At 43.2% G+C, this 25,453-nt stretch overlaps 1 protein-coding gene across 1 annotated transcript in view; it reads left to right on the plus strand.

The window, feature by feature from the left end:
• The window catches only part of NUDT14 (nudix hydrolase 14), a 63,366-nt gene extending 44,366 nt beyond the window's left edge, over positions 1-19,000 (plus strand). The window contains exons 4-5 of the mRNA XM_033063619.2: positions 3,073-3,310; positions 14,078-19,000. Coding sequence (XP_032919510.1) covers positions 3,073-3,310; positions 14,078-14,318 — 479 coding nt within the window. The 3' untranslated portion in view covers positions 14,319-19,000. The remainder of the gene's footprint in view (positions 1-3,072; positions 3,311-14,077) is intronic.
• Positions 19,001-25,453: the final 6,453 nt, after the last annotated feature.

A 25,453-nucleotide genomic window follows, 5' to 3' on the forward strand; every position in this document is an offset into this window, starting at 1 on the left:
ACATGTATCTCTGTATATGTTCCTCATCCATGACTAATTTGCAGATGTATTGGTCAATGCTTATTTTGGTGGGCAATTGATCACACATTTTCAAATATAATAAAATGATATGTTGCTAGGGTTGGGACCTATGAGCACATACTCTGGTTTATTCACTGTAACTATAATGATCTTCAATGGATTGTGATGTTTGTTTTTCCACTGACTTAAGCAATATCAAAGTTTTGAATCATAAGCAATGTTCCATTTCAAGAGGTACAGAACAGCAGTGCAGTCAGAAGTTTAGAGAGGATCCAGCAACTTCCCAGACAGCCAAACCCCACTGGCTCCTTAGTCCCTACTGCTGTTTTCTTCTGTTTAGGGATAGCAGACAAGTCCCTGTATATGTCACCTACAAAGGCTGCTTTTAATAACAGCCACGATCTTTGCTCCATTTGGTTGAACCATCTATCCTTTGTCCCATGTTACAGAAAGGAAGGTGAGAACATCAATTCTCCTGGAGTTTCCACTTTCTTACAACTGAGTGGCTCCAGGGTAATTAGTCTAGATGTGGATTCCATCACTTCCTTGGGAAGCCTTTTCCAAAGCCTGACAACCCTTTCTGTTGTCATTCTTCCTGAAGCACAAGCAGGAGCTCCCCAGCACAGGTTGATTCCTCACCGTGCTGCTGTTGATGGCTGTGTCCATCTGGCCATGGAGGAGTGCCCAGCAGTGGTGCAGTGGCTGTTCCTGGCCAAGGAAGCATCAGAGGACAAGGGGACAATGGACATGGGACAGTGGCTGGGTGACTGTGCTGGGGCATCTGGATTCTGCTCTGCAAACCCTTTGTGGATTTGCAATAAGATGACAACCTGTGGTGAGGAAGAGGAGGGTCACAGGTTTCCCTCTGAAGATTGTGCCTAGCCAGTAGGTCACACACTCCTTTTCCATCCAGTTCTTTATCATGCAGTGCAGTACATCACTTGTGCAGTCAGTTTTGCACCTTCAAGAGAGTTATGGAATTCTCTGTTCCCTGATATTAGCAGGCAGCTTGGCTTTCTAGGCTTCGCATATCTGTGAGAGATAAATTGAGTTTGAACCTTTACAAGCCAGGTGATATTAAATTCATAATCAGACTCCTTGATGAATGCTCCAATATTTGGGCTCTTACAGAAGGGGCTGGTACTGCTTCTTTTCTTGCTTTACTACAGAGAAAAACTGTTCCTAAAGAGGACTGCTGGATTAGGTCCTTTTGGGAATGTAGGTTTTGATCTACGTGGAGCCCATTTGTGCTGAGGGAGAAGGAGAGTGGCAGGTGCCACTGGAATGACAGGATGGGTTTCAGGGATACAGAAGACTTTTAACACCCTTAAGTCACAGTTTCATGTTTCTGTGCCCCACACTCTTACCTGCATCCTGTGTTAGTGCCCAAAGCCTTCAATGGGATGCGTGCATTGTTCCTTTTTTAATTATCTGATATGAGTATGTCAGTACTAAAAATGAAATAAAACTTTCAAAGGATTTGGCTCATCTCAGAGAAATCTTGGATGTGGTTGTCATTTATGATAATTTTCCTAGCTTTTAGAAGTTTTTGGAATAATGACAATAGACACCCTTCAAGGAGCTGTCCCTTAGAGCTGTCAGGGAATATTTTTTTTTCTGGCTTCGTGCTGCACTTTAAAAAGAAAACTGAGCTCTAAGTCTTGTCCCTCAAGTAAGAAATGGAAACTTCAATCCATACCTGTTTGAATCTCTAAGACCTGGATATACCTAAGACTAGCAGCTTTGAAAGTTTTAACTCCTGGAGAAAGATTAGGTTTTGGTTATTGGACTGATCTGGACATCTCCCTTTGAAGTGCAGATCTTGCTATTTTACACTTCTGAGGTGTCAAAAAGAGCACTGCAGAAAGAGCCCAGGCACAAATTTCTGGAGTTTAAACTCTGCCTCAGAGACCAAGTGCTTAAGAATTCACTGTGGTGCTTCACTGTTATGCAACATTTCTCTAGAGACCTTTTTTTAAGAAATACCAAGCTACAGTACCTGGAAGGATAAAAAGTTGCCTATTAAACCTGAGTTCTTATATATCAATTCTGCAAGATTTAGAATGGGAAATAAAAGAGAAACTAATTTGAAAACCATGTTATGTGTATGTGAAATATGCATATAAAATATTTTAATGGAATAAAAATAGGTTCAAAGTTTAAAATAGTTTTATTCAGGGTGGTTTATAACACTCTCTTGGAAACCTTTCATGAAAAGCAAGGGGATAGACATAAGGAAGCGTCGAGGAAAAAAACAAGTGGAATTATATTAAAGTTACAATGATCTGGAGTTGTCTGTCAGTAGGGATTCTTTGTGTGTTCACATCCAGTCCTGCAGTTCTCACTCAGGCAAAAATTTCTGTTGACATCACTGAGAGGTTTTCCTTAAATAAGGACTAAAATCTGACATTTGCACTTTCTTTAGGAGTGCATTACAGTGGCAGCTGTTTGTAGATTAATTCAAGAAGTCTTTTTCAGACTCCACACAGGAATTTGTGCAAGGAACTGTATGTTCAAAAGAGGATTTTTTTTTCAAACAAACATACATGCTTTTCATACCCTTTCTAAATAACAGCTGAGTTGACAGGCTGAAAGACTCATCATTGTGCACATGGTATTTTATGTGCAACCCAACTTTCCTGCAAGATAACTGCATAGTTTAAATTAAATCCCAATATCCACATTGCCCAACAAATGGGAGCTGTATGGTGCTTCTGGCACTTAGATTTCTTGGATGAATTAGCTTCCTTTTTCAATTTTTATTTATTTTAAGGTGTGCATGAATTCATTTCAGGTGATGTAAGTACCAGCAAGAGTTTAAAGAATAATTTTACGGACATGGCAAGAGAACCTTTGTTCTTTAAAATTCCAGTTTCATGTGTCATTATTTTAACAGATAACACAGCTGAATTCCTTGTTACTCTCAAGTACTCTCATGGTTGTTAATTTCCAGGCAAAATTTGTCTACCACCCTTTTTTATATTTAATATTAAGAGACTAACATACTGCCGCTTGTTTCTTTTTCTTTTGTCTTTTGGGGGTTTTTTTAAGCTGTTTACATGTGTGAAGTAGAAAGGCATCATCCTCAAGTCTTCCAGAATCAGGACAAGGAGAGCTTTCCTTCCCTGGAGAATCCCTTACCTGCTGCAGTTGGAGTGACCTATGAACTCTGTGCTGGCATTGTGGACAAGCCAGGCCTTTCTTTAGAAGAAATTGCTTGTGAGGAAGTCTTGGAAGAGTGTGGCTATCGTGTTTCCATTGCAGACCTCAGGAGGATCACTTCTTACAGGTAAACAGCAGCAAGTTACAACACTTTGATTTCGTCGTTTCACGGATTGCTGAAGTGCCCTGAATGTTCCCTCTTGCCTTGTTTAAGCAGTGTGTTGGAGCAATGTGGACATCAGAAAGGTGTAAGATTTAGCAAGTGAGAGGAGTATTTACAGAAATGTAAGGAATTAGAAATGCATAATCAAAATGTTAATTATGGGATTGAATTCCCAGGAAGAATCATAATATTGTGACTAATTCCAAAGACTGTTAGAACAGGGAAAAGTTGCACTGGGCTCTTCAGAGTAATGTTTTACAGCACTAGGAAACAGCCCATCTTTACTATACTGAGTGTTTTCCATCTCTGATTCTTATTATTCAGATTAATAATAGAAACTGTCCAAGATACTCTCTGATTAACCTTTAACATGATTAACTCTCTGATTAACCTTTAGCATGAGAACCTGTGGCATTAGATCTCTTCACAATATTTGGTCTGCAATTAAAGCTTCTTTGAATTAAACAATAATTGTTGTTATATATAAAGATTTTGCTGATTTGAATGTGAAAATTATTACATTGTATTTTTGCAGGGTTTCAAATAGTTACTGAAATAGTTTTTAACGTGTTTTAAAATATTTATTAGGAATAAAAGGAAAAAGTAATATGCAAGTAGAAAAATACAAAATGTGAGTTGTTGGTGAAAAAAAAGCCCTCAAGACAAAATTTGCACACAGCTTTAATCCTATTAAATCTCATTCCCAGCTTTTAGTATTGTTATCCAAAATGTATGTATGTTTGTATTTTACAGAGAAAGCAGCAGATTTTTTAGTTTCTTTATTTTACTTGACATCTCCATTGAACTAGGCACTGTCATTGGTTTTTAATTTGGGAATTGAATACAAATCCACAGCTGTCAATCCTGGCAAATGTTATTTCCTGCTGGATTAACAAGCAGTGCTTCTGTTGAGGGGAGGGGGTGAATCACAGGAGCTGTCTTTTACAACTCATTGAAACCAGATTAAGGGTTTGTTCTACTGAAAGAAAAAGTGTCTTCCAGATTTATGAGCAAAAGCTGTCTATAGAATTTCATAGGTTGCTGACACTGACAGGCTGCTGCATGCAGATATATACATATGTATATGTATGTATGTATGTATGTGCATACAAATGCAAAAGAGGAAAAGTAGAATACAGTTCCTGTAGAAGGCTGTAGATTTTGTGTAGAAGTTTGATTCATTATTAATGATTTATATCTACCTAAAACTCTCTGTGTTTTGGTATTGATAAATGTCTTTTTATGTTACAGTTGGTTGTTCATTCAGTTGGGTTTTTTTGGTGTTTTTTTCTTTTTAATTGCACTGACTTGTGACAAGTGTATACAATTGGGGTTTTCTTTGTTGAGATGCTTGCAAAGAGCTCATAATCCCCCATTGTCCATGTGAACACAGCTTTCTGCCCATGGAGATCCATGCTGAAATCAGAAGGCCCTGTAAAATTTTTACGTTTTTAAATTAATCTGAAAGGTTGAACCTCAAAGATTATATTTTACAGGGTTTTTTGTTTGATTACCCATGCTCTATTACTAGGATTTTTTTCTAAATGTTTTGATATTCCTATTAGGAGTGTCCTGTTTTCCTCCAGCCAAGGATTGGCATGTCTTCCTGATCCTTGAGGATTTGATGCAAAGATGGGAAGTAATCAGTTCATTTCTGGTCTCCTAAGGACATTTTTTCTGCAATGGCTGTACTACATAGAAGAATTCCTGGGCTTTTTCCAGGTGTAGCAGGTTTTTCCAAGTGGTTTATGCTGCTGTTTCATGCTGTGACTGTCAGTACAAAGCACAGGCATAAAGCATTGCATTAATGCATCTGCATGCCATTACAATTGCAATGCATCCTGCACTTCTACTCTTACCTCCCATCCCAACAATCTGGGTAATAGTTGCTCTGCATTATTTATTGATCCAGTGCCTCAGGCCAGAGTTTTGGGGGGCTCTCTCTAGATGCTCCTCTTCCCAAGATCAGCCTCAGCTGAACTGGCACCAGTTGTGACAAATGTGCATCTGTGCTTTCTCTCAAATCTGATCATTCCATGGCCTCTCTTGGAGGGTTTTGGCGTTCTGTCTGAAGTGTCTTACCTGTCTGTACCACAAGCAATTTTTCCCACATGTGTTGCCTAAATTTCCCTTTCTTTACTTCAAGATTGACACCATTCTGTCCCCAGTGGTCATGAAGTACTTCTGCACCTTCACCTATTTGTTAAAACATGTTCCTTTTATTTTATTTTTGCCTGTGCAAAACGATTTTAGTTGATCTAGTCTTTCTCTTCAGGTCATGTTTTATAGATATCTGATCATTCCTTCTACTGTCCTCTGCTTTTTCTCCATCTGGTCTGAATATTTCTTAAAAGTTTAGTGCCACAGTACTTTAGTGGGGACTTTCCTGGATAGAGTGGAAGCATTACTTCCTCTAATCTCACAGATCATTCTTTATACACTGGAGTTTGTTGTTTGTCTTTTCTGCAGAGGCATTACATTATTCATATAATTTATCTTCCACAATGTCTCAAATGTCACAAAGCTAGGAGTTGAACTTGATGATCATTGTGAGTCCCTTCCAACTCAGAATATTCCATGATTCTGCATTGTCATTCACCTCCTGTCTGTGTTCTGTGTCATCACAGCCTTTGGTCTGAAAGCAGGGAGTTGTATTCCTAATGACATCCTTTCTGGAATCATGGTAATGAGAAGGAAATTGCCTGCCTGGAATAAAACAGGAGTTGAGCTAGACCTGACAGAAGGGCATGAAAAGCCAAAAACATATCAAATGTAAAGGGAAAAATGGTTTTGGCTCAGGAGATCAATACAGTTCTGTGCCTAATGGATTAAGAAAGATGGAGCATGGACAATCCATAGGGAGAACTTAAACTGTGAGGAAAAATTGAATATGAAAACCTTGAGGGGAAAAAGAGAAAGAAGAGATGAAGAAACAATGCAGAGAAAAATCATAGGCTGAGAACTAAATGGACCTGGGGAAAGTACATTCGTTGTGGGGGAGAAGAATTTTCTGTAAGGAAATAAGGAAAGTACTTAGACTGCATTCAACTTTGCTCTGTTTTTAAGCAGTGGGAACTGTATAGGTTAGAGGTGATCTGAAGATTGCAGGGATTTTCCTCATTTCTTATCAGGGCCTGCAGCAGTGGTTTTGGGGGATTTTTTCTTCTAGTACTTCTCAGCTAACCTGGAAAGTGTGACCCCAGTACTGCCACAGGTAATTCATACACATGCAGGTAACTCACTGGACCCCTTTATTAAGCTCTGTCAAAGCTCCAGTGACTTAATACTCATCACATAGAAGTCAGACACTGAATTAAGCAGATCTCAGACTTAATTACCTTGAATGATCCACAGAGGAGCTGTGGAGTCAATGAGGAATCAGGAAAGAAGACAGGAGTTGGGGAATTTATACCATTTGACAAATTGTTGCAGCAGCAGGAGGACAGTGTGGTGTGGGTGAGTGAAGGAGGCTGGGCTGGGGGCAGATAACAAGAAACACAAACACATTTAGAGGAACTTGACTGGAGGAGGACAGAGGAATCACACTTTGAAAATCAGAAATATCTGTTCCTATTATAGAAAAATGCCAGACAGGAGGTGAATTGAAATGCAGATGGTTCATGTTGCTGTGTAGACAGAGGAGGGATCATTCTGAAAAGAATCTGTATTGTTTGCAGCCTGTGTGGTGAGTTTAGTATCATCACTGCACAAATTTCTACTTTTGTGCTTGGCATTCAGTAACTTCATTTTGGTATTGCAAAAAGGTTGGTTTAAATTATGGCAGCAGCTAATTCACTTTTGGATTCTTCCAGGAAGTTTTGGTGGCTGCTGGTGTCTTGAGTTCTTGTCAGTTGTATGTATGGCATCAGTCAAAAATAGCATAGGTGGTTGATGTGAGGGGAGCAAAGGAATTAACTGCTTCAATAATAAAACAACAAAATGTAGCTAATCCTATGGTAGTATAATTATAAATTGAGGGTTCATGAAGGTTGAAGTTTGCAGTTAAATTAAACATTTTTAAAAGCTCTAAAAGAAATCTGTGAGCTTCCCTTCATGTTTGGGGTTTTATTCACAAATGCAAAAATTTTTAAGGTAGCATCTTACCTTGGACTTACTCATATACCAGATGTAACAATTTTTCTATCTGTCATGGTATCCTAGCAGTTTTCTGATTGAATCCCATGTGCTGAAATTCAGCTGTGAGTTAGTTTCCTAGGTTGAAGTACTTCCAGCCATCTGCCTTGAGACTTGTTTCCTTACAAGACAGGGGCAGGGAAATAAGTTGTTGTCGTTTTTGTTGTTGGCATTGATGTTGTTGTTGCTATTGCACAATTTGCGCAGTATTTGCTTTTAATACTTGAAAAAAAAATGGTTGTCTTGAATAATATTTATAAAATTAATTGGACTTCAATAACACCTCAGAACATCAAGGTAGAGTTGAACCAGAGCTTCTGGTTCAAATTCCTTTTCCCTTCATTACATCTTTATTTTCTCCCAGAGGCTGTAAAAAACTCTTGGCTCTGACCTGGATACAATAGGAGCTGTAGGTTCTCAGCCCCACTGCAAAGAAATCAGATGGATTTGTTTAAAGGACTGACTATATTAAAATAGGTACTTACTTTAATCTTCCTACATTTGATTTTTTTTCACAAAGTGTACAAGAAAAGCATTCAGAGAATTAATATTGGATGTTCCAGTTACTCTGCCATGGCTTTTGGCCTCTGTGCAATGAGGTAAAAATGGTTTGTATTCACAGGTTTTTATGTAGAAGGAATAATAGCCCTGAAAATGTTGGAGTGCATTACAATTAGAAAGATCACCTGCTAGTACACCTGTTGGGTGATGGCATAATGTAATATAATTTTATGTTAATTACTTCTGTGCTTTTTTCCCTGCACCTGCTGCTTATAATGTCAGAACTGTACAAAGGTCCTGAGAAGTGACAATGGGAGCTGCATGTCACTGATCGTCAGTTTACATGTTCTATGCCTAACTGGATCTTGATTTGAGCATAAATAACAGAGATTTGTGTCACATTTATTTGTAAACATGAATTATGTATTCACTCTATACCCAAATTCTGTATCCAGATGGCTTATGTCTTATAAAAGGATTTATTGCTTTCAGGAATTTTCACATCAACTATGTGAGATTAAAACAAAAAAAAGATATATTTCTGTGTTGATAAGAATGTTGATTGTTTGTAGATATGTATTTTTTTAATATTAACACATTACAAGAAAATTAGCTTTTAATTGCTGTCTATCAGAAATCTGAACTAAAGTAATAAGTTTTCACAAGGATAAGTCAATTTATGTGTTCCCCATGTTGCAGCAGAGGAGTAGAATATAAAATACTGTTTATATTCTCATGCATGCTTGTTTCTTCAAATTAAAAATATAATATTTACAAACGTGATACTTATGAATAAGATAATTGGTTGGCATAGGTGAGCACCCAGACATGAGAAAAAGGCAAAGCTAATATGAAACAGAAGCTTTAAATTTTGGCCCTAATTACCAATGTGTTTGTGAATGGACATACACACGTGTGTACACACTCATTGTGAAGGAAAAACTCACTGACTGTTGGCAGACTCAATCTCACTTGTGGCTTCAGACACTACTAAACCTTTTTTTAAGACATAAGATATTGTTTCCCACTTTTGATAAAAAAATGTATGTACTGTATCTTTATGCTGATGAACTTAGGACAAGTGAAAAGTCCCACTCTGTGAGCTGGATTTCATGCACTGTGTATTTCCTCATGCACTTGATAAAAGGGAAGAGTTAAACAAAGGCTTTGTAGTAGCTGCTATCGCCGTGTTTCAAAACCAGATTGGAGGGACAATCTGCCTCCTGTGTTTCCCCTGCTCTGAGGAGGAAGTGGATGGAAATGCTGTAATTACAGCCTCCTGCTGCCAGCCAGTCCCACCCCTGGGCAGGAGGTGAGGGGTGCTTCACAGTCATGCTGCAGAAGCTCCTTCTCTGGCATGGCTTTGCCTAAAAGTGTGCTGCCCAGAGCTTTAAAAGCCATAGCATGATTTAATCTCGCTGTTTGAGTGTTTTATTCAAAATGAAATATGGGAAGGCAGCATACAATCTTGTTTTGATGTGCTAAACTTATATGTAAGTTACTATTGTGATGAAAACCATACGACTTTGGTATCCTTACTTTGACATGCTTACATTCCTAGACTTGCTGTTGTCAAAGGTAATGGAGGTTTCTAACTTGTCTGAAGCAGTGCAGAAAGTTTAGTGCTAATAGAGTTTTGGGGTTTAAAATCTCTCTGTTGAAATTACAGGGCCTGTGAGCTTAAGCCCTAATGACTTGACAAGGAGTATTTCTCAGCCCTGTAGCTGTTAATTGGAATGACCATAGGAGGAAACAGATCCTCAGGATAAAGAGGCGAGGAAAACCGAGCTGTGCTTTGTGTAGAGCGTCTGCCTTTGTCCTACAGTGGCAAATAAGTCAAGCCCTGTGCAGACACATCAGAATACAGCTGGAACAGTCAGCTAAGGTCAAGCCAGGCTTAGTAGGTCTGGGTCAGTGTGAGCCACGACATGCTGGGTTTGGGCAGCACAGTGCTAAACCCTGGACTGACACCAAAGCCTGAAGTCTCACTGTGGGCTGGTGCTGAGTTCAGACCTGCTCACCTCCCCCCAGCCAAGCCTCTCTTGTCCCAGGAAGGCACCTTTATCAGGAAGGTGGCTTTGTGGCTTTCCCAGGCTGAAACTCATCACTTGCAGGTCTGGTGTGCTGACCCCTGTGATTTCCACAGATGCAAAGCTAATGAATATAGCTGTAATCTGTTAATAGGTGACTCATTTCAGACCATGGCAAAAGTGTTTTATTTGTAGTGGGAAGTACTGGGGTAAGGAAAAGCATATGTCACAGGTGTGGGATAGATGAGGACAGTAGCACAAAGAGGAGTATGAATAGGATTAAATCCACATCAAAATTCCTTAAACAGTGTACTCAGAAAATGCAGGTAATTGTGCAAAAGCAGAGGAAATTCCTAGTGACAGATAAACCTGAAAGCACGCTGCAAACATCATTTTTCCTGTAGCTTATTCCTTCTCCCTCTCTGCTCTCTTCCTCTTCTGCCCCAGTGCCCAAAATCCCTGAAATGTACAATGTTTTGCAAGATTATATGGAAAAACACTTTATTACTTCAACCAGAAAAACTTAAAAGTAACAAACCTAACTTCTGATTTCTATAAAAGCCAAAGGTACTAGGATAGAGAAAATGTGAATAGCATTGATTTTTGTGCAATTTTCTAAGGACAAGCAGGATACATTAGCAGTCTGGAAATGTCGTGGAAGACAGCAGTAAGCAGTACTGGACAATATTTAATTTATTAAAGGGCAGTCCATGTGGATCTATGCAAAAATGATCAACTGACATAGTAAGCCAGAGCATTTAGAGAATTAAGTATCAAGTGGAAAAAGGTAAGATATTTGGCTTTTAAGAATTAAAGTATATTTCTATTTCTTCCAGCTTCTTTCTGAAACCATTGAAATGATCTTTTAGAATCAGGGACTAATGGAATAGTTGGAAGGGACCCACAAGGATCATCAAGTACAACTCCTGACCCCGCACAGGACATTCCAAGGGTGACACCCTGTGCCTGAGAGCATTGTCCAAAGGCTTCTTGAGTTCTGTCAGGTTTGGGCCTGTGACCTGCCCTGGGGCAGCCTGTTCCAGAGCCCAAACACCCTCTGGGTGAAGAACCTTTTCCTAATCTCCAACCTAAACCTCCCCTGATTAAGCTTCATGCTGTTTCCTCGGGCCCTGTTCTGCCACAGGAGTGGAGGGATCACTGTCTGCCCTCTTCTGCACATTGTGAGGATGTTGAAGACCACAACAAAATCCCCCTCAGTCTTCTCCAGGCTGAACAGACCAAGTGACCTCAGCTGCTCCTTAAAATGATTCCTCACCAGACCCTTCACTATCCTGGTGGCCTCCTCTGAATTCTTTCTAATAACTGAGCATCTTAATATTGTGGCATCCAAAACAGCCCCCAGGACTCGAGGGACAATGCCTCCCTTGCCTGGCTGGTGATGCTGTTCTTGATGCCCCCCAATTCAGGGATGTCCCTCCTGCTGCCAGGACACTGCTGACTCATGTTCAGCTTGCTGTCAACCAGGACCTCCCTTTCCATGGTGCTGCTCTCCAGCCTTTCCTTCCCCAGTCTGTCCATACATCCAGGGTTGCTCCATCCCCAGTGCAGAATCCTTGCCTTTGTTAAACTTGACATGGTTGGTGATTGCCCATCTCTTAATTTGTTGAGGTCTCTCTGCAGGGCCTCTTCACCCTTGAGGGAGCCAACAGCTCATCCCAGTTTTGTGTCATCAAATTGGGAGGAACTGTCAACTCCTGTGAGGGAGATTAGACAACAAATTAAAGCAGGGAATATGTTTATAAATAACATCCTGCAACAGTCTGCAAAGCCACCATCTAAATAGTGAAGGGATTCTAGGTAGGCTTAGAAATGTTAGATTTGCTGGTTTGGGGAGGAAAGACTAGAATAGAATGCAGTAAGTATTACTTATTAATACCAGCATTCTTTAATTTTATTTATAGCTTATTTGGAAGGTTTTATTACTTTGTAGCTAATATCTTGTGGCTAAGTTGCACCAGAGAACAGCAAGTTAGATAATCAAGTAAGAGAGAATGATCATATGGGTATGTCCTTCTATGAACATGTGTTGTTACAAATTTCTGTTTGTTTCTGTGGTTAATTATATGCCAAAAGATGTGAAGAAATACCATAACTTTGGTCATCATAACAAAGGAAAGACCTTGATGTCCAGGACTTGCATCTTTTATATTAAGTGTAGTAGCTACTCTTGATATATGTAGTTCATAACAAGAGAGTATCATATGATAATACAAAAAAATCGCACCATATGGAAATCACCCCCTGCTATTTGAGCTGTAGTGGCAGGAACCTGAGTCTTACAGTGTAGCACCTTGGAAATTGGTTTTCCTTTACTTTAGGGAGAAGATGTGTGGAAAGTGAACAGATTTCCACAGCTGTAGTTATTTCATAAGGAAATGGTCACAGGTGCTGTAGAAGATTTTGCTGTAAATAATCAAGCCAGAATGTTCTTATAGAAGTACTTCTTATGTAAATTTACTGGTTTTGTATATAACCTTTATATAATATCAAGTAGACATGGAAATACTCGGGTTAGGATAATTTTCAGGTTAGACAACCCAGAGGAAGGTGTCACTCATCATAAATAACAGGACATTAAATATATTATACACAGTCCTGTGCTTTTCATGGAACCTGTGGTGACCAGCAAGCTGCATTCTTTGTCTTGCAAATTTTACAATTGGTTAAAACATGGATCAAAAACTCCAGTCCTAACACTGGAATAATGTAATGAGCACAGAATGAAAGAGGGCCAATATCAGCCTTCAGAGTTCCTGAAAATGACAAAGATGGTTAAGTTTCTTTTCATAGATATACAAAAATGATCCTGAAGGGATCTTGTCCAAAGTCACAGAATGCATCAGAGGTAATGTTAGGAAAAGAATTCACTGATTTGAGCCATATTCAGTATTTTAAAAAAAAAGTATATTGATGTAAGAAACCAATTTCAATAGTCGCTATTAGAAACTAACTTCAGTAGTCGCTATTAATTCCCCAAACAAAATAATTGCCAGTGTTCTTAGGACACTGAGAGACAAATGATTAATTCCTGCTATGGGGTGTGATGTGTGCTGGATTAACTGAAAGATTTAGTTGACTAATGGCTGTGTAAATCTGGATATACACTCTAAGATCATAACACTGCTACAAATCTGAGAATCCTCTGTATGTGTAATAATATGGAAGCTAATTTTTCATCTTGCTCTAATGCCTCATTCATAGTTTCAGTGAACTTTGGATCCAGATTTAATGTGAAAAGTCGCTTGTAATCATGTGAAATGAAGAAAGTGCGATTACAATGTGAATATTTTCTTGGAAGAACTAAATGAGTGGATTATGTACTTATCCCTTATTTAATAATACCTAAATTAAATAGTCCTAAGGAAATAGAGGATTAACAAATAAGAAGTATAATACACAGCAAGCAGTCTAGCTGAAGAAAGACTACATAATCTAAAATATCCTCAACTAAATCCACTGCAGCAAATTTAGCAGGGAGACTGAATTACTTTGGACATGTGCGTGCTTACACTGGTCCATTTGGGTCAAGGCTAAAGTTCAGGAAGGATAGAGAGTGAGTCTCAGACTGCCTTTCCCTCCCTTCTTTACCTACCCAGTCCATGAGTGGAGGACTCCAGCTGTGAATGGACATAATCCTCTTAAGAGTGAAAAATCTAAATATTTGTGTAAAAACAAGCAAACAAATGTAGCACGACAGCACACAGATACACTGGGGAGCTTCTTCCTGTTGTTTGTGCATCTCTGAGTCATCCTGCAGTTCTGCTCTCCCTGAGGTCTGCTGGAAGAACTTCTGGTACCTTCAGTGTGTGTAGAACAACAGTTCACCAATACAAAAATCTTTCTTCTTTTTTTATTTTCTCCCAAATTCACATATTTCCAAAGAATATATTTGAAGATGGATCTATTTTATATGGAACTGTATTTAAAAGTGTTGGTATTTCTGCATGAATGTTGCAATCAATTTCTGTCACAGTCAATTTCTGTCTCACTTGTTAAGGACCCAGGTTTCCATTCCTAACGGAGTTTTCTTTCTGCTTTTTTCCAGGTCTGGAGTTGGTGTCACGGGTTCTAGGCAGACACTGTTTTATGCAGAAGTAAATGACCAGATGAGAACCAGTGGAGGAGGTGGCCAGCCTGAAGAAGGAGAGCTGATTGAAGTTGTGGAAATACCTTTAGAAGAGTCCATGAAGTTTGCTTACGATGAGACTTTCCCGAAGACAATGGGTGTCATCTTCAGCTTCATGTGGTTCCACAGCAACATAGCACCTAAGCTACCCAAAAAGTAAAGCACCATGATTTTAAGGAAAACTTTTCTGCTGCTTTCTGCAGAAAACTGCAAATCTGCCTGCCTCAATCAACTCAACTGCTCACAAGACAAATCTTTCTTTAAATAAATTTGGAAGTGAAATTTGAATTTAAATCATCACACAATTTCCGTTATTAGCAAAATACATACTGGCATCGCTGGGGAGGACTTGGAGAGGCAAATGTCGATTTTTGTGCAAAGTTAAAGTGAATGTGTCCAGTTCTTCTTTTTGGCAGCACTGTTTTGAAGAGCTGCCCAAGCCCTCAGCACAGCTGCCTCAGGAGCCTCTCACGTCTGTACATACTGACAACTGTGTATTCATTGTCAGTTTTAATATTTTTTTTTAAGAAAGCAGCAAACCTTAATAGTCACAGGTACCTTAACAATGTTCCTGAGTTCAACACAACTTTCAGGGAGCAGCTTTCTCTGTGGTGTGTGGCTGCTGTGCAGAGGAGGCGTTTGCATTTCTGAACATGCAAACCTTTATTTCATAAGCAAACATGTCTGTAAATCCTTCTGCTTTCATGTCACTTTGACAATGGAGCAGCTGTAAGATTATGTGCTCCTGATTGTTCCCATCACAATGCTGGGCAGCAGTGATGGTGATGGAGGGGTGAAGGATGGGGGCTTCTGCTGGAACACATGCTTCTTTGTTTGCTTTATGGGCAATACTTGATAAATTAGATCAAACTTTGTCCTCTAGAGTGGGACCAGAGAGGCCGAATTCTGTTGATTTGACTATGAGGTGATTAACACAAATGATTTCTCTGAGGTTTTCTGTGGTCTCAGTTTCCTTATCACCAAATGGGAGGAATGGGACTTACCCCTCAGATAACACTTCTTGGAATCTAATGATTGGAAGTGCTTTATTGTGATTTTATCATGATTTGTGCAGTTCTACGTGGAAGCCTGTGCAACCTGCACGGACGTACTGAGGAGCACAATTTGATTTAATGAAGTGGTCCAATTAGAACGTATAGTACTTGTTCTATCAGCATGGTTTGCACGTGGTCTGTTTGTCATGTGAAACTGTTAAGAGCATGAATGAAAGAGAATCAAGTCTGGCAATTCAATTATGCACTGAGTTATGTCATTCACTGACTTAATCAACATGCCCACATTATATGTGTCTCTAGGAATACTGAGGTGCTAAGTGTGTTTAGAAGAGGACTGCAAATATGCAAACTGGAATTTAACAGCTGAAATAATGTCTAATCGTGTCCAGTGGCAGATTTTAAATAACTGCATATCTCAATTGGTGTATAAATAAAAAAGGGGTTTAAAAAAAAAAAAAAAGCTTTTAGAATTGCTGCTTGCTGTTTCTCCTCCTGATAGGGAGGAAAGGTCCTTGGAAAGTGACTGAAGAAGGAGCAGCCTCTGTCTCTGGAGTCAAACTTTTTGTGAGAGTTCAGACACAGCTGTGTTGAGCTGGGCCTGGTCCATGGTGAGTCAAGGGCTGAGTTATTGTGAGAAGCAAATAAATTCTGTCTGTCTGGTGTATTTACATTGGAAGGTGTTTCAAGGTGGGGTCTCCACTGCTCTGTCTAGTACAGTGTGTCCTGACTGCTGCTGAGGCCTTTATGGACTACTACAGTCCACAGAATGAATAATGCCTTTTATTGCAGACTGTAGTGACCAAAGTTTCTATTAGATGCCATCAGAATTACTGGTCACACAGCAGCTTGTTATGTGGTTAGTGTCAAGCTAATAAATGATACATGTCAAAAGCCTTTTTTTCTGTATAGTGCAGAAATTGGGGAAAATAAAATACTTCGGCCCCTCCAAGGCACTGGGACTGTGCCTCTTAACGAACCAAACCTCCCAGGGGCAGTGCCAGGCTTGCCAAAACCTGTCCCCAGCTCCTGCTGCTGGTCAGCAGGAGTCTGTTCCCCATCGCTCACCAGCGTGGGGGGCTTGCAGGAGGTGTCTGCTGTGGCCATGCAGGGTGACACCGAGGAGCCACCACCACCAGAGCAGCAGCACAGGCTGCCCAGGGCTGGGCTGACAGCTGGAGGTGTGGGAAGAGGGGGACTGGCAGCGTGGAGGGAGTGTGGGGAGGGAAGCCACAGGGGTGGCAGGGTGGCATCAGTGCTCTGCTTGCTCCGAGGTGACCTCACCAACACAACCCACAGGCTTCAGAGTGTTTTCAGGCAGTTGATACTGTGGATAATGGTGATGGAGGGCAGTGGTGTGAGCTGGGCATTCCTTCAGCACTCCTCCATGGTGCAGGCATCCAGACAAGCCTCCTCCCTGCTGGGCACACACCTACAAACTCCTGGGGCACTGCAGTGGTTCTGAAGCCTTTACACCCCAAGGGATTCTGGACTCCAATCCTCTGCTCTGCTTCACCATCCCCGCAATGTGCAATTCTCAAACACACAAAACAGTGACAGGATTACTTTAATTTTCTTCCATAGTCTGGGAATTTTCCACAGAAACAGCAGTATACTGAAGGCTGTGCATAAAGCAATGGGGGATCTGGAGTTTGAATCTGCAATATTGAATATAAACATGTCTTCAACCTCTTACTTCTTCCATGTTAATTTTGGTGGGAGTTTTTATAAGCAGTTATGAAGGTTTGAAAATGTGGGTCAAAGGGCTTGACCTTGTTGGGTTTTTTTTTCCCAACACAGTAGATGATTCATATTTATAAAAATAAAACCAGAGCAATTCAGATGTCACTTCACTCATCAGGGCTCATTTCAAAGATCCTAATTAGAGGAAATTCAATATACATTGGCCAAGACAGGCAGGGAAAAAATATTTCTAATGGAATCTCACAATCACATCTGCATTTTAGATGCATCCTTTGGATGTGCCACCACACATATATCCATGGAGGGTGGACAGTTAGCATGAAGCAGGATCCCCATTTGCTGCTAATGAATGCTGGCTCCAGCCTGCAGAGCTCTGATCTGATCTCATCCCACCACCCCCATGAGATCAGCATCTTTTATTGAGCACAACTGAGCGGTCCACATTTATAACACAAGTCTTAGAATCTCTGCCATCTTTACAATGTGACTTGGAGATGTAGGAATAATCTAATGAACCTGAAGTTATGACTCAGACTTCTGGTGAAGCCTGGAATGACAGAATCTTCAATGCAGCGTCGCTGTCGGGCTCACTGTTGGGTGGCACAAGAGAAGGCATCAGCACCTTGCAAGTCTCGGACCTCGTCTGTATCTGCTCTTTGTCACCCTATTTGTAAAGTGGCTGCACGTCCTGAACTGCTCCCAGCTCTCAGGAGCAGGGATATGATTAAAACGCCTTCTGTAAAGGGCTGTCACTGTAAATCAGGGAGCTGAATTGCCCGCGGGGCTGGCGGAGTGCGGGATTTCCTGGGCGCAGGGATGCTCCCGCTGGAAGCGCTCCCCACAGGCACCCACTGCCTTTCCCCTCCCTCACTGCCATCCCTCCCCAGCCATAAAAGCGGCGCTCCCGACTCCCTGCAGGGCCAGGGCCGGGGCCAGGCCAAGGGCAACCGAGATAATTGCTCCTGAAATACACGTGCCGACCGCGCAGGGCGACCCGCTGGACAAATAGGATTTTTGCTAAATTAGGACAATTGCCGAGCACGCTCCATCCCCTGGTCGGGGCTCTATACATAGATGAAAGGCACACCCAGTTGTGCAATCTGTTGCAATGGCACACCTGGTGCTGTCTGCAAGTCTATTCACAACCGTCAGCAGGTGCGACGTGGCCTTTGTGGCCATAAAAGTCTGTCTGTGCCGCCCCTGCTGTGCTCCCCGCGCTCTGGGCAGGGGAGGCTGTCACAGATTAATGCGGTTGTTTGAAGCTGTTGGGAGCCACGGCCTGGAGCTTGTAGAGGCTTCAGGGGGATCAGAGTGAGGCCTGTGCACGCAGGATGGATTTGCAGCTTCTGTCTTGGTGGCTGTGCCGGTGTGGAGGTGACAGGCAGGGCAGTGCTGCTGACTGAGCAGGGACAGGGGACAAGAGCAACAAGGTTGAGTGGGAGGTGTCCCTGCCCATGGCAGGGGGCTTGGAATGAGGTTGTCATCATCAGTCATCATCAGTGATTATATGATACAGCAGGTTCCTGTCTCTGCAGCCCCAGGGATGCTGCCCGATCACTCTGCCATCAGGTACCAATGATTTGCAATAGAGCCCCTGTTTGGGCTCAGCCTCTCCGAAAAGGGTTTGCTTGCTTTGCTTTGGGAGCTCCAAGACCTCAGCCTCAATCCAGACTTGACTTCCATTTAAGGAAGGAATGCCATGGACTTTGAAGTAGGTTTTCATCAGGAGTTTTCATTCCCACTGGGTCATGCAGGATTTTGCTTGATACGAACGAAAAAAAGGGATGCTCAAATCCCACCCTGCTGCAAAAGGTACTTCTCAATTTGTCTAATCCTTCAGAGCCACTCTCACATTTTAATTGGCAATGCATTTTTACAAGGACTTAAATGCTCCTGAGATGAATCATGAGGGAAGAGAGGAAGAATTCATAGCAGTTAAATGGCCCAGATTTGTGGTGCTTGGAGCTCTCTGGTCTGCCTCAGGACTGGCTTTGGTGCATTTCTCGTAATTGGAAATACAATCAGATACATATTAAACCCTGCCAACCACGCACTGTATTGCTCTGCTGCTGAAGTGCTCAATATCCTGTACTGGCTTCAGTCTCTAATAAAACATTCAAAAGCAGTGACGCTCCGTGAAACCCCTTTTGGACCCTTGGTTATGAGGAAAATGGGCTGGGAATGGGCAATGTGGGAACGTCTGTCAACCCTCATCATTAACAGTGGCCCTCGTGCCCCAGCCTCGTTAACAGAAAAATCCCTGGGCTCCTCCTGTGCCCACCTGTGCATCAGTTCTCTGGCTATGGGTTGATGGGTAGAGCATTCAACAGCAAGAAAAGCATGATTTGATCCTTTCCTGACAGTGAAATGTTGCTGTGTGTGGGAAGCCCCTGGGGTTGAAGCTGCATGTCATTTGAGAGACTGACCCCTCCAAACGATGCCATCCGAGTGCATGTCCATCACACTGTGAACACAGCCTGGTTTTAACAAAAAGATCGTTTTGTTAATTCCCTGACAATAAGCCCAGAAGGACATCTCACCTGGCCCTAGGTGCCATGGAAACATGAGTCTGATGAGCCTTGCCCCAGTGCTTTGGGGTGTCTGGCACAGCACTGGCCCCATCACTGCTCTTCCCAAGTCAGCAGGCGCTGGTGGGCACAAAGGGTGCTGTGCTCTGTGCTCAGCCACCTCCTCCAAATCCTCCCCAGGACTGTGGGAAGGGCCAGGGGTTGAGAATTACTGTGCTGGTCTGCTGGTCCCCTCCAGCTGGCCCTGGGGATGGACAGGCCGTGGGAGCAGGGTCATTCATGGGGTTTGCAGTGTGTCTGGCCAGGGAGGTGCTGGTCAATAAAGGGTGCCTCCATCTCCTGCCCAGCGTGCAGGTCCCTCCAGAGCCCTGCCCTGCTTTGTGGGGAGGGGGTGTTGGGGTAACCCTTGCTCGTGCAGCAATCGCTAAAATAACTGTTCAAGGCGCAATCACGCTCTTGAGAGTGCTCGAAACAATTTAAGAAATGTTCTTGGGACGAGCGGCGGGCGCTGTGCAAACAGCTCCGTGGGGTTTGTGCGAGGGGCCCCGCAGGAATGCGCTCGCACCGATAACCCACACGCTCCTTCTGTAACCTCCTTCCTTTGGTCCTCCAGGCTCCCCCCGCTCCCACCCCGGCTTTTGGAGGTCCTCCTGTTGCAATAAAATCAGGAAAACAAAACCAGAGTCACCGCAAGTCCATGCCACACTTTGTCCAGCACCCCTTTTTCTAGTCACTATTAAAGCAAGGCACTTTGGGAGGACTTCAGCAGTCCCCATGGGTCTCCCCAGAGGCAGAACTTGGGTTTTGCTGCCCCACAGATTCCCAGTTTCAGCAGGCTCAGTGGAAGCTGGCAGGCCTGGCTGGGTTTGTGCCACAGCCGAGCTCTGCTGACCCCGGAGCTGGCGCTGCAGCAGGGATGCAAAGGCTTGAGTTACAGCAATCCATCAGCTGCTCATCCACTTGCCAGCCCCACTGCGCTCCTCACATCAATCATGTGGAGCCCCAGGGCGGGTTTGCAGCCCGATTACTCCTATGGCAGCTTAGCAGGGTGTCAGCAGCACAGGGGAGCCCCAGGCTGAAAGCAGCCACCAGAGCTGGGACCTTCCACATCCACAACAAATCTCCGGGGTCTGTGGGACTGGCATCAGGATCTGTCCTGTCTCTTCCTGTCATGCTTGGGGTAGTTGGTGGGGCAGCATCAGGGCAAAGCAGCCAAGATCACATTCAAGGTTTGTGCTTAGTCATGCCAGTGCTTCAGAAAACCCCATTTGCTGGAGTGAGCAACCTTTTGTCTGATATTTATGCAATATCTGTAAAGAGTGGGGAGATGGATTTGCAACAGGCTGCCAGGGAAAAAAGGGAACAGGGTTGGGCTGGTGCAGGGTGTGTATGAAAATTGCACAGCCTCAGGCTGGCCTACAAAGCAGCCACAACCCTCTACATCCCTGACCAGCTGATTTTGTAAGAGTGGACACTGTCCCTTCTGCAGCAGCAGCATCATGCTGAGCAGCTTTTGGGCTGCCCAGAGCTGGAGCAGGACATGACCAAGCCAGGTACCAGCTTTGTACCAAATGTTCTTGCCTGCTGCATCTTCCCAGTCATGCTGCCAGCTTAATTTTTCCAAATGGCTTTGTTTTACCTCTAATGTCTTTTTTCAGGGTAATTTTTGTACTACTGTTTTTTCTTTGTTTTATTGCTCTTCTGCACAACCTGATCCCAGCCTCTCAGACGAGCACAGCCAAAATCACACCAATACATCACCATAATCACATCTGATTGCAGGGCTCTCTGGAAGCCAAGGCACTGAGCAAAGGCTAACAGGCTTATTGATCACAGCAGAGTGACAGCTCTCTCTAGCACAGGATTTAGCTCCTAGGTGGACTCTAATAGGTACATTTGTTTTTCCTCACTGGCAAAAGCAATGTGTAAATATTCTGCTGTTAATGATACAGGTCTGTTCCTGGTTAATAAATGGGGAAACAAAAAGATTGAAGTGAATGTCTTGCCTTCTAAAGCCTTATGACTTATCCTAATGCCCTGTCCTTTTTCTATCAATCAAGGCTGATTGGCAAAGCTTTTTAATTCAAGTCTCTAAGCAGGATGATCAGCATTTACTTAGCTAGTGTTGATTTCCACTTGACCAGGCTGCTCTGGAGAAAGGTATCACCTTATAGTGCAAACCCTCTTACAAGGGATAAAGAAACTGAGACCACCTCCATCCTCCTCGTTAACGATCCTCCGAGCAGCTCTTGCTGTGGCTCAGGGATTGGGGTCCCAGAGGAGCTGGGCAGGCTCCCAGTGAGGACTGTGGCTCCGAGGGCAGAGCTCTTGTGGCCCCAGCCCAGCTGTGGTGCTGGCTTGTGGCAGCCCAGCCCCAGCCCTCCCTTCTCCAGCCCTGGTTCCAGGCACGGTGCTTGGCCTGGGACCGAGTCCCAGAGCTGCTGCAATATAAAACAAACCTGGCAGCAGGAGCCTGCAGCCCGTGGCACATCCCCCCTGGCTATTTTTAGCTGCTTTTCCAGAGAAACAAGGCTTATGCAACCTCCCTGCAAGTGCAGGGGCTCTGGCTACTGTTCACCACGGCATCTCCACCTCTTGGATGGGGTAGTTGCTCCAGGATGAGTTTAACAGCGCTACTGGGGAGGGCAAACCCGTGGAGCTGCAACACAAGCATCCCACAGATGGATGAGCTCTGGACCATGAGCTCTGCCACTCGCAGGGTGATGAATTTCCCCCAGTGTTTCTTCTGTCACCTGTACCTGAGAACCCACCCCGGGCTGCCTGGCAAGGAGAGAGGGGAGAGGAAAGCATGAAATGCAGCTAGGCTAACATTTAACAAAATGACTCATTTTTGTGAAGTTGTTTGCTTACAAAATATTGTTCTGTAAGGTCCCATTTTTGGACAAGATGGGAGAGGGTCAGAGCTGAGAGTGGTGGTTTGGCATTGCAGGACTGGCGCTCCCAGGGCTGGTTTTGCCTCACTGGCTTCATAAAGCACATCCAGGACATGCATAGAGCACTGCAGAATTTGCACAAAGCATTTACACTTGATACAGAAGAGAGGAACTTTTTTCCCTCAGGTACTATATTTAGATGTTTTATGGGGAATAAGAGTTTGGGTTGTCTCTTCAAGAAAAGTAGAGGCTGCTGAACCTCTGGGAGCAGGGGAGTCTGGAGCTAGGCAGGACCATTCTAAATGTTTCAGGGGGCTGAGGACCCATCTCCAGCCAAAACTTCCATGGCATGAGGAAGCCTTCAGTGCTTGGGAAAAGCCTCAAAGCTATTGGGGCAGTAGTCTCATGACTTCTGACATCCCTACTGCTACAGCCATGCTCCAGCTGCAAATACCCATCCTATTTGTAGTTCAAAACAAAAGCAAAGCTCTTGTCTGCAGGACAGCAATCAAAGGCAGCTTGGGTCATTTCAGAGCCCCTCTTGTTTTGCCAGCAAACTGCAGACACTGCTGTGAAACTCCAGACTGAGCCATGGGGGTGACACTGGGGAGTTAACAGGAGCCATCTGTGCAGGTTAGGAACTGTTTCCTTCCCTTTAACCAGTTTTGGGCCAGCTGGGTCATTGTGAGGTACAAGGAAAGTGCCTGCCTCTTTGTGCCACCTGGAGATGTCAAATCCCATGCAGCAGCATCCAATACAGAGCAGCTCAACAGTATTCCAGATCATTATGCAGTGCTCAGCCCTCCCACCAGCCATTTGTATGCAGATCAAGGGGGCTCTAGATCAAATAAATTCTTCTAAAATTTTGGAAAAGTGATTGCCAAGCAATAAAAATATTAGACAATCATTCTAAGCCTGTGTGTACACTGATATTCCTGATAGGATACAAAACACATTATTAAGCACAGAAAGAGTATTGCACTAATGCTGTGGAAGCTATAAAACCAGCCTGAGTTTGAGTACTCAGAAAGCTGCTTATCTGCTCCTTTGGACTAAGAAGACTCAATGCCTTTCAGTTATTAAAAGGGCTGAATTATGTCTTAGGCTAAACTTGGAAGTCAGAGAAGCCACAGACCTCTCCAAGACCCCTGAAGGAAGTAAAGCCCTTTAAATCCCAGCTCAGCTTTTCAGAAAGAGCATTCGGCTCTAGGAGGGATCCCTCATTTGTTTGTTTGCTTGTTTGTCTCCAACCAAGCTTATTCTCAAGAGATTTGCATTGATACCCTCTGTGGGCTTGGGCTTTTCCAGAGCTTCAAGGAAGGTCCCATTCCAAAGGATTGTGCCATCCCAAGTGAGAAGAGATGGATGTACAGGGAGGGACTCAGGATCAACCCCACTCTTGCATCCATTTGATTCCCTCCCATCATCAAGCCACCAAACAGCTTTTTACAAAGGACATTGTTTTCACCAGAAAATTTGGAGACTGGGAGGCTCAATCTCCAACCTAATGACCAACCAGCCCCGTAATCTTAGAGGCTCCTGCATCAAAGGCAATCCTTCCACTGGCAAGCTGCAAAGGCTTTGTAAATCAAGTGTGTGTTTGTGGAACACCAGCCCTGGGTAACAACCAAGGTCCTGAAGGTTAAGGGATGATATGGAAATACAGCAGACCTCAAGGATACTGGATATATTTTCTATTTGCAGATTTATGTGCCTGTCCTGGCATGTGTTTTTTGTCATGTGTACAGCATGAGCCCTGTAGTTGACACTTTAAACCAAGGAACAAAGGACTGTAACTGTAGAGGGGGCTAAATTGAATTGAATTAATTTGTTTATCCTGCAAATCAACATCTGCTCAGACCTATTTCTTTCAACTCTGAAGTTGTCATAACGGAATATTTTGCCTTCTGCTCAGTCTAATTATAGATGCACGAGCCAAAAGCTCTTAATTTTGCTCACAGTCATCAGTGGGAACTTTTCTGCCACACAGCTAAAAGAAGGCTCTTTCTCAGGAAAGTGTTTTCCCCAGTCAGTTGTGTGTTGGTACCCATCTAAGGAGGTGTTTTTGCACTGAATTAATTGAAAAGCTTCTTTTCAGCACTGAAGAAAACCATTACAGAAGACACAGGATCCCAAGGGGTCAGGTCTGCTCAAGCAGAGATGGGAGGGAAATTCTCAGAGGCAGACAGCTCCATCATCATCAGTCTGAAGTGCCCAGGAGATGGACTTGTGCCACTGCACACTACCCCTGAGGGCCCCAGAGAGGATCATAACTCCATAAATATCCAGCACAAAAACCTTTCCTCCATCCTCATATCATCACGCAATCCTGGAATGGTTTGTGTTGGAAGGAACCTTCTTGATCAACCAGTTCCAACATCCTTGCCAGGATCAGAGACATCTTCCACTAGATCAGGTTGCTCCCAACCTGGCCTTGAACACTTCCAGGGATGGGGCATCCACAGATTTCTTGGCAACCTGTGCCAGTGCCTCACCACTCTCACAGTGAAGAATATGCCAGGGTGACTCCTGGGGCAACCATGGGGGTGGTGAATCCTCCCAGCCCAGCACAGACATGGCCACAGGTTCAGTGGCATCAGCCTGAGGAGCCTCAGTCAGGTACAGACTTGTCCCCACACCATTGATGCAGCAAGTGTGAGACCAGCCATGCTCTCACTTCTGATCACTTCAAACTATATATGACCTTTTTCTGCCACATCCTAAAGAAGTCCAGGTGTCCCACTCTGTGATGGGAGAGAGCTGTGGTTTAATCTTTCAGGTTTCATCAATTTTCTAAGAAATATGAGGCATCCCCACTTCAAAAGGTCTCTGAAAGCAGAGGGGAATTTTCAGCTGCTCGCTGATGGAAATTACATGGTTTTATTTGCCAAATCAGGGCCAAAGCAGGTTTGATGCAAATAAATACATCTCTGTTGTTTCCAGAGAAAGGTCTCTGTTGGCTTGCCCTACACAGAAAGGTAGAATGGCTTTGCTTTACCTTGATTGTTTTGGCACAGCTCTGGGTGCAACACTTACTGAGAACTGTCAACAGCAAATCCAGATCTGCTATTGAGCAAAATGAGCACTTGCTGCATTCCAGAACTTCTGAACAGAGAAAAAGGATATAGGGATAGAAATGTGAAGAGAAACCACTCT

The sequence above is a fragment of the Catharus ustulatus genome, chromosome 6 (genome assembly GCF_009819885.2).
Source record: "Catharus ustulatus isolate bCatUst1 chromosome 6, bCatUst1.pri.v2, whole genome shotgun sequence".
In the NCBI taxonomy this organism is placed as follows: Eukaryota; Metazoa; Chordata; class Aves; order Passeriformes; family Turdidae; genus Catharus; species Catharus ustulatus.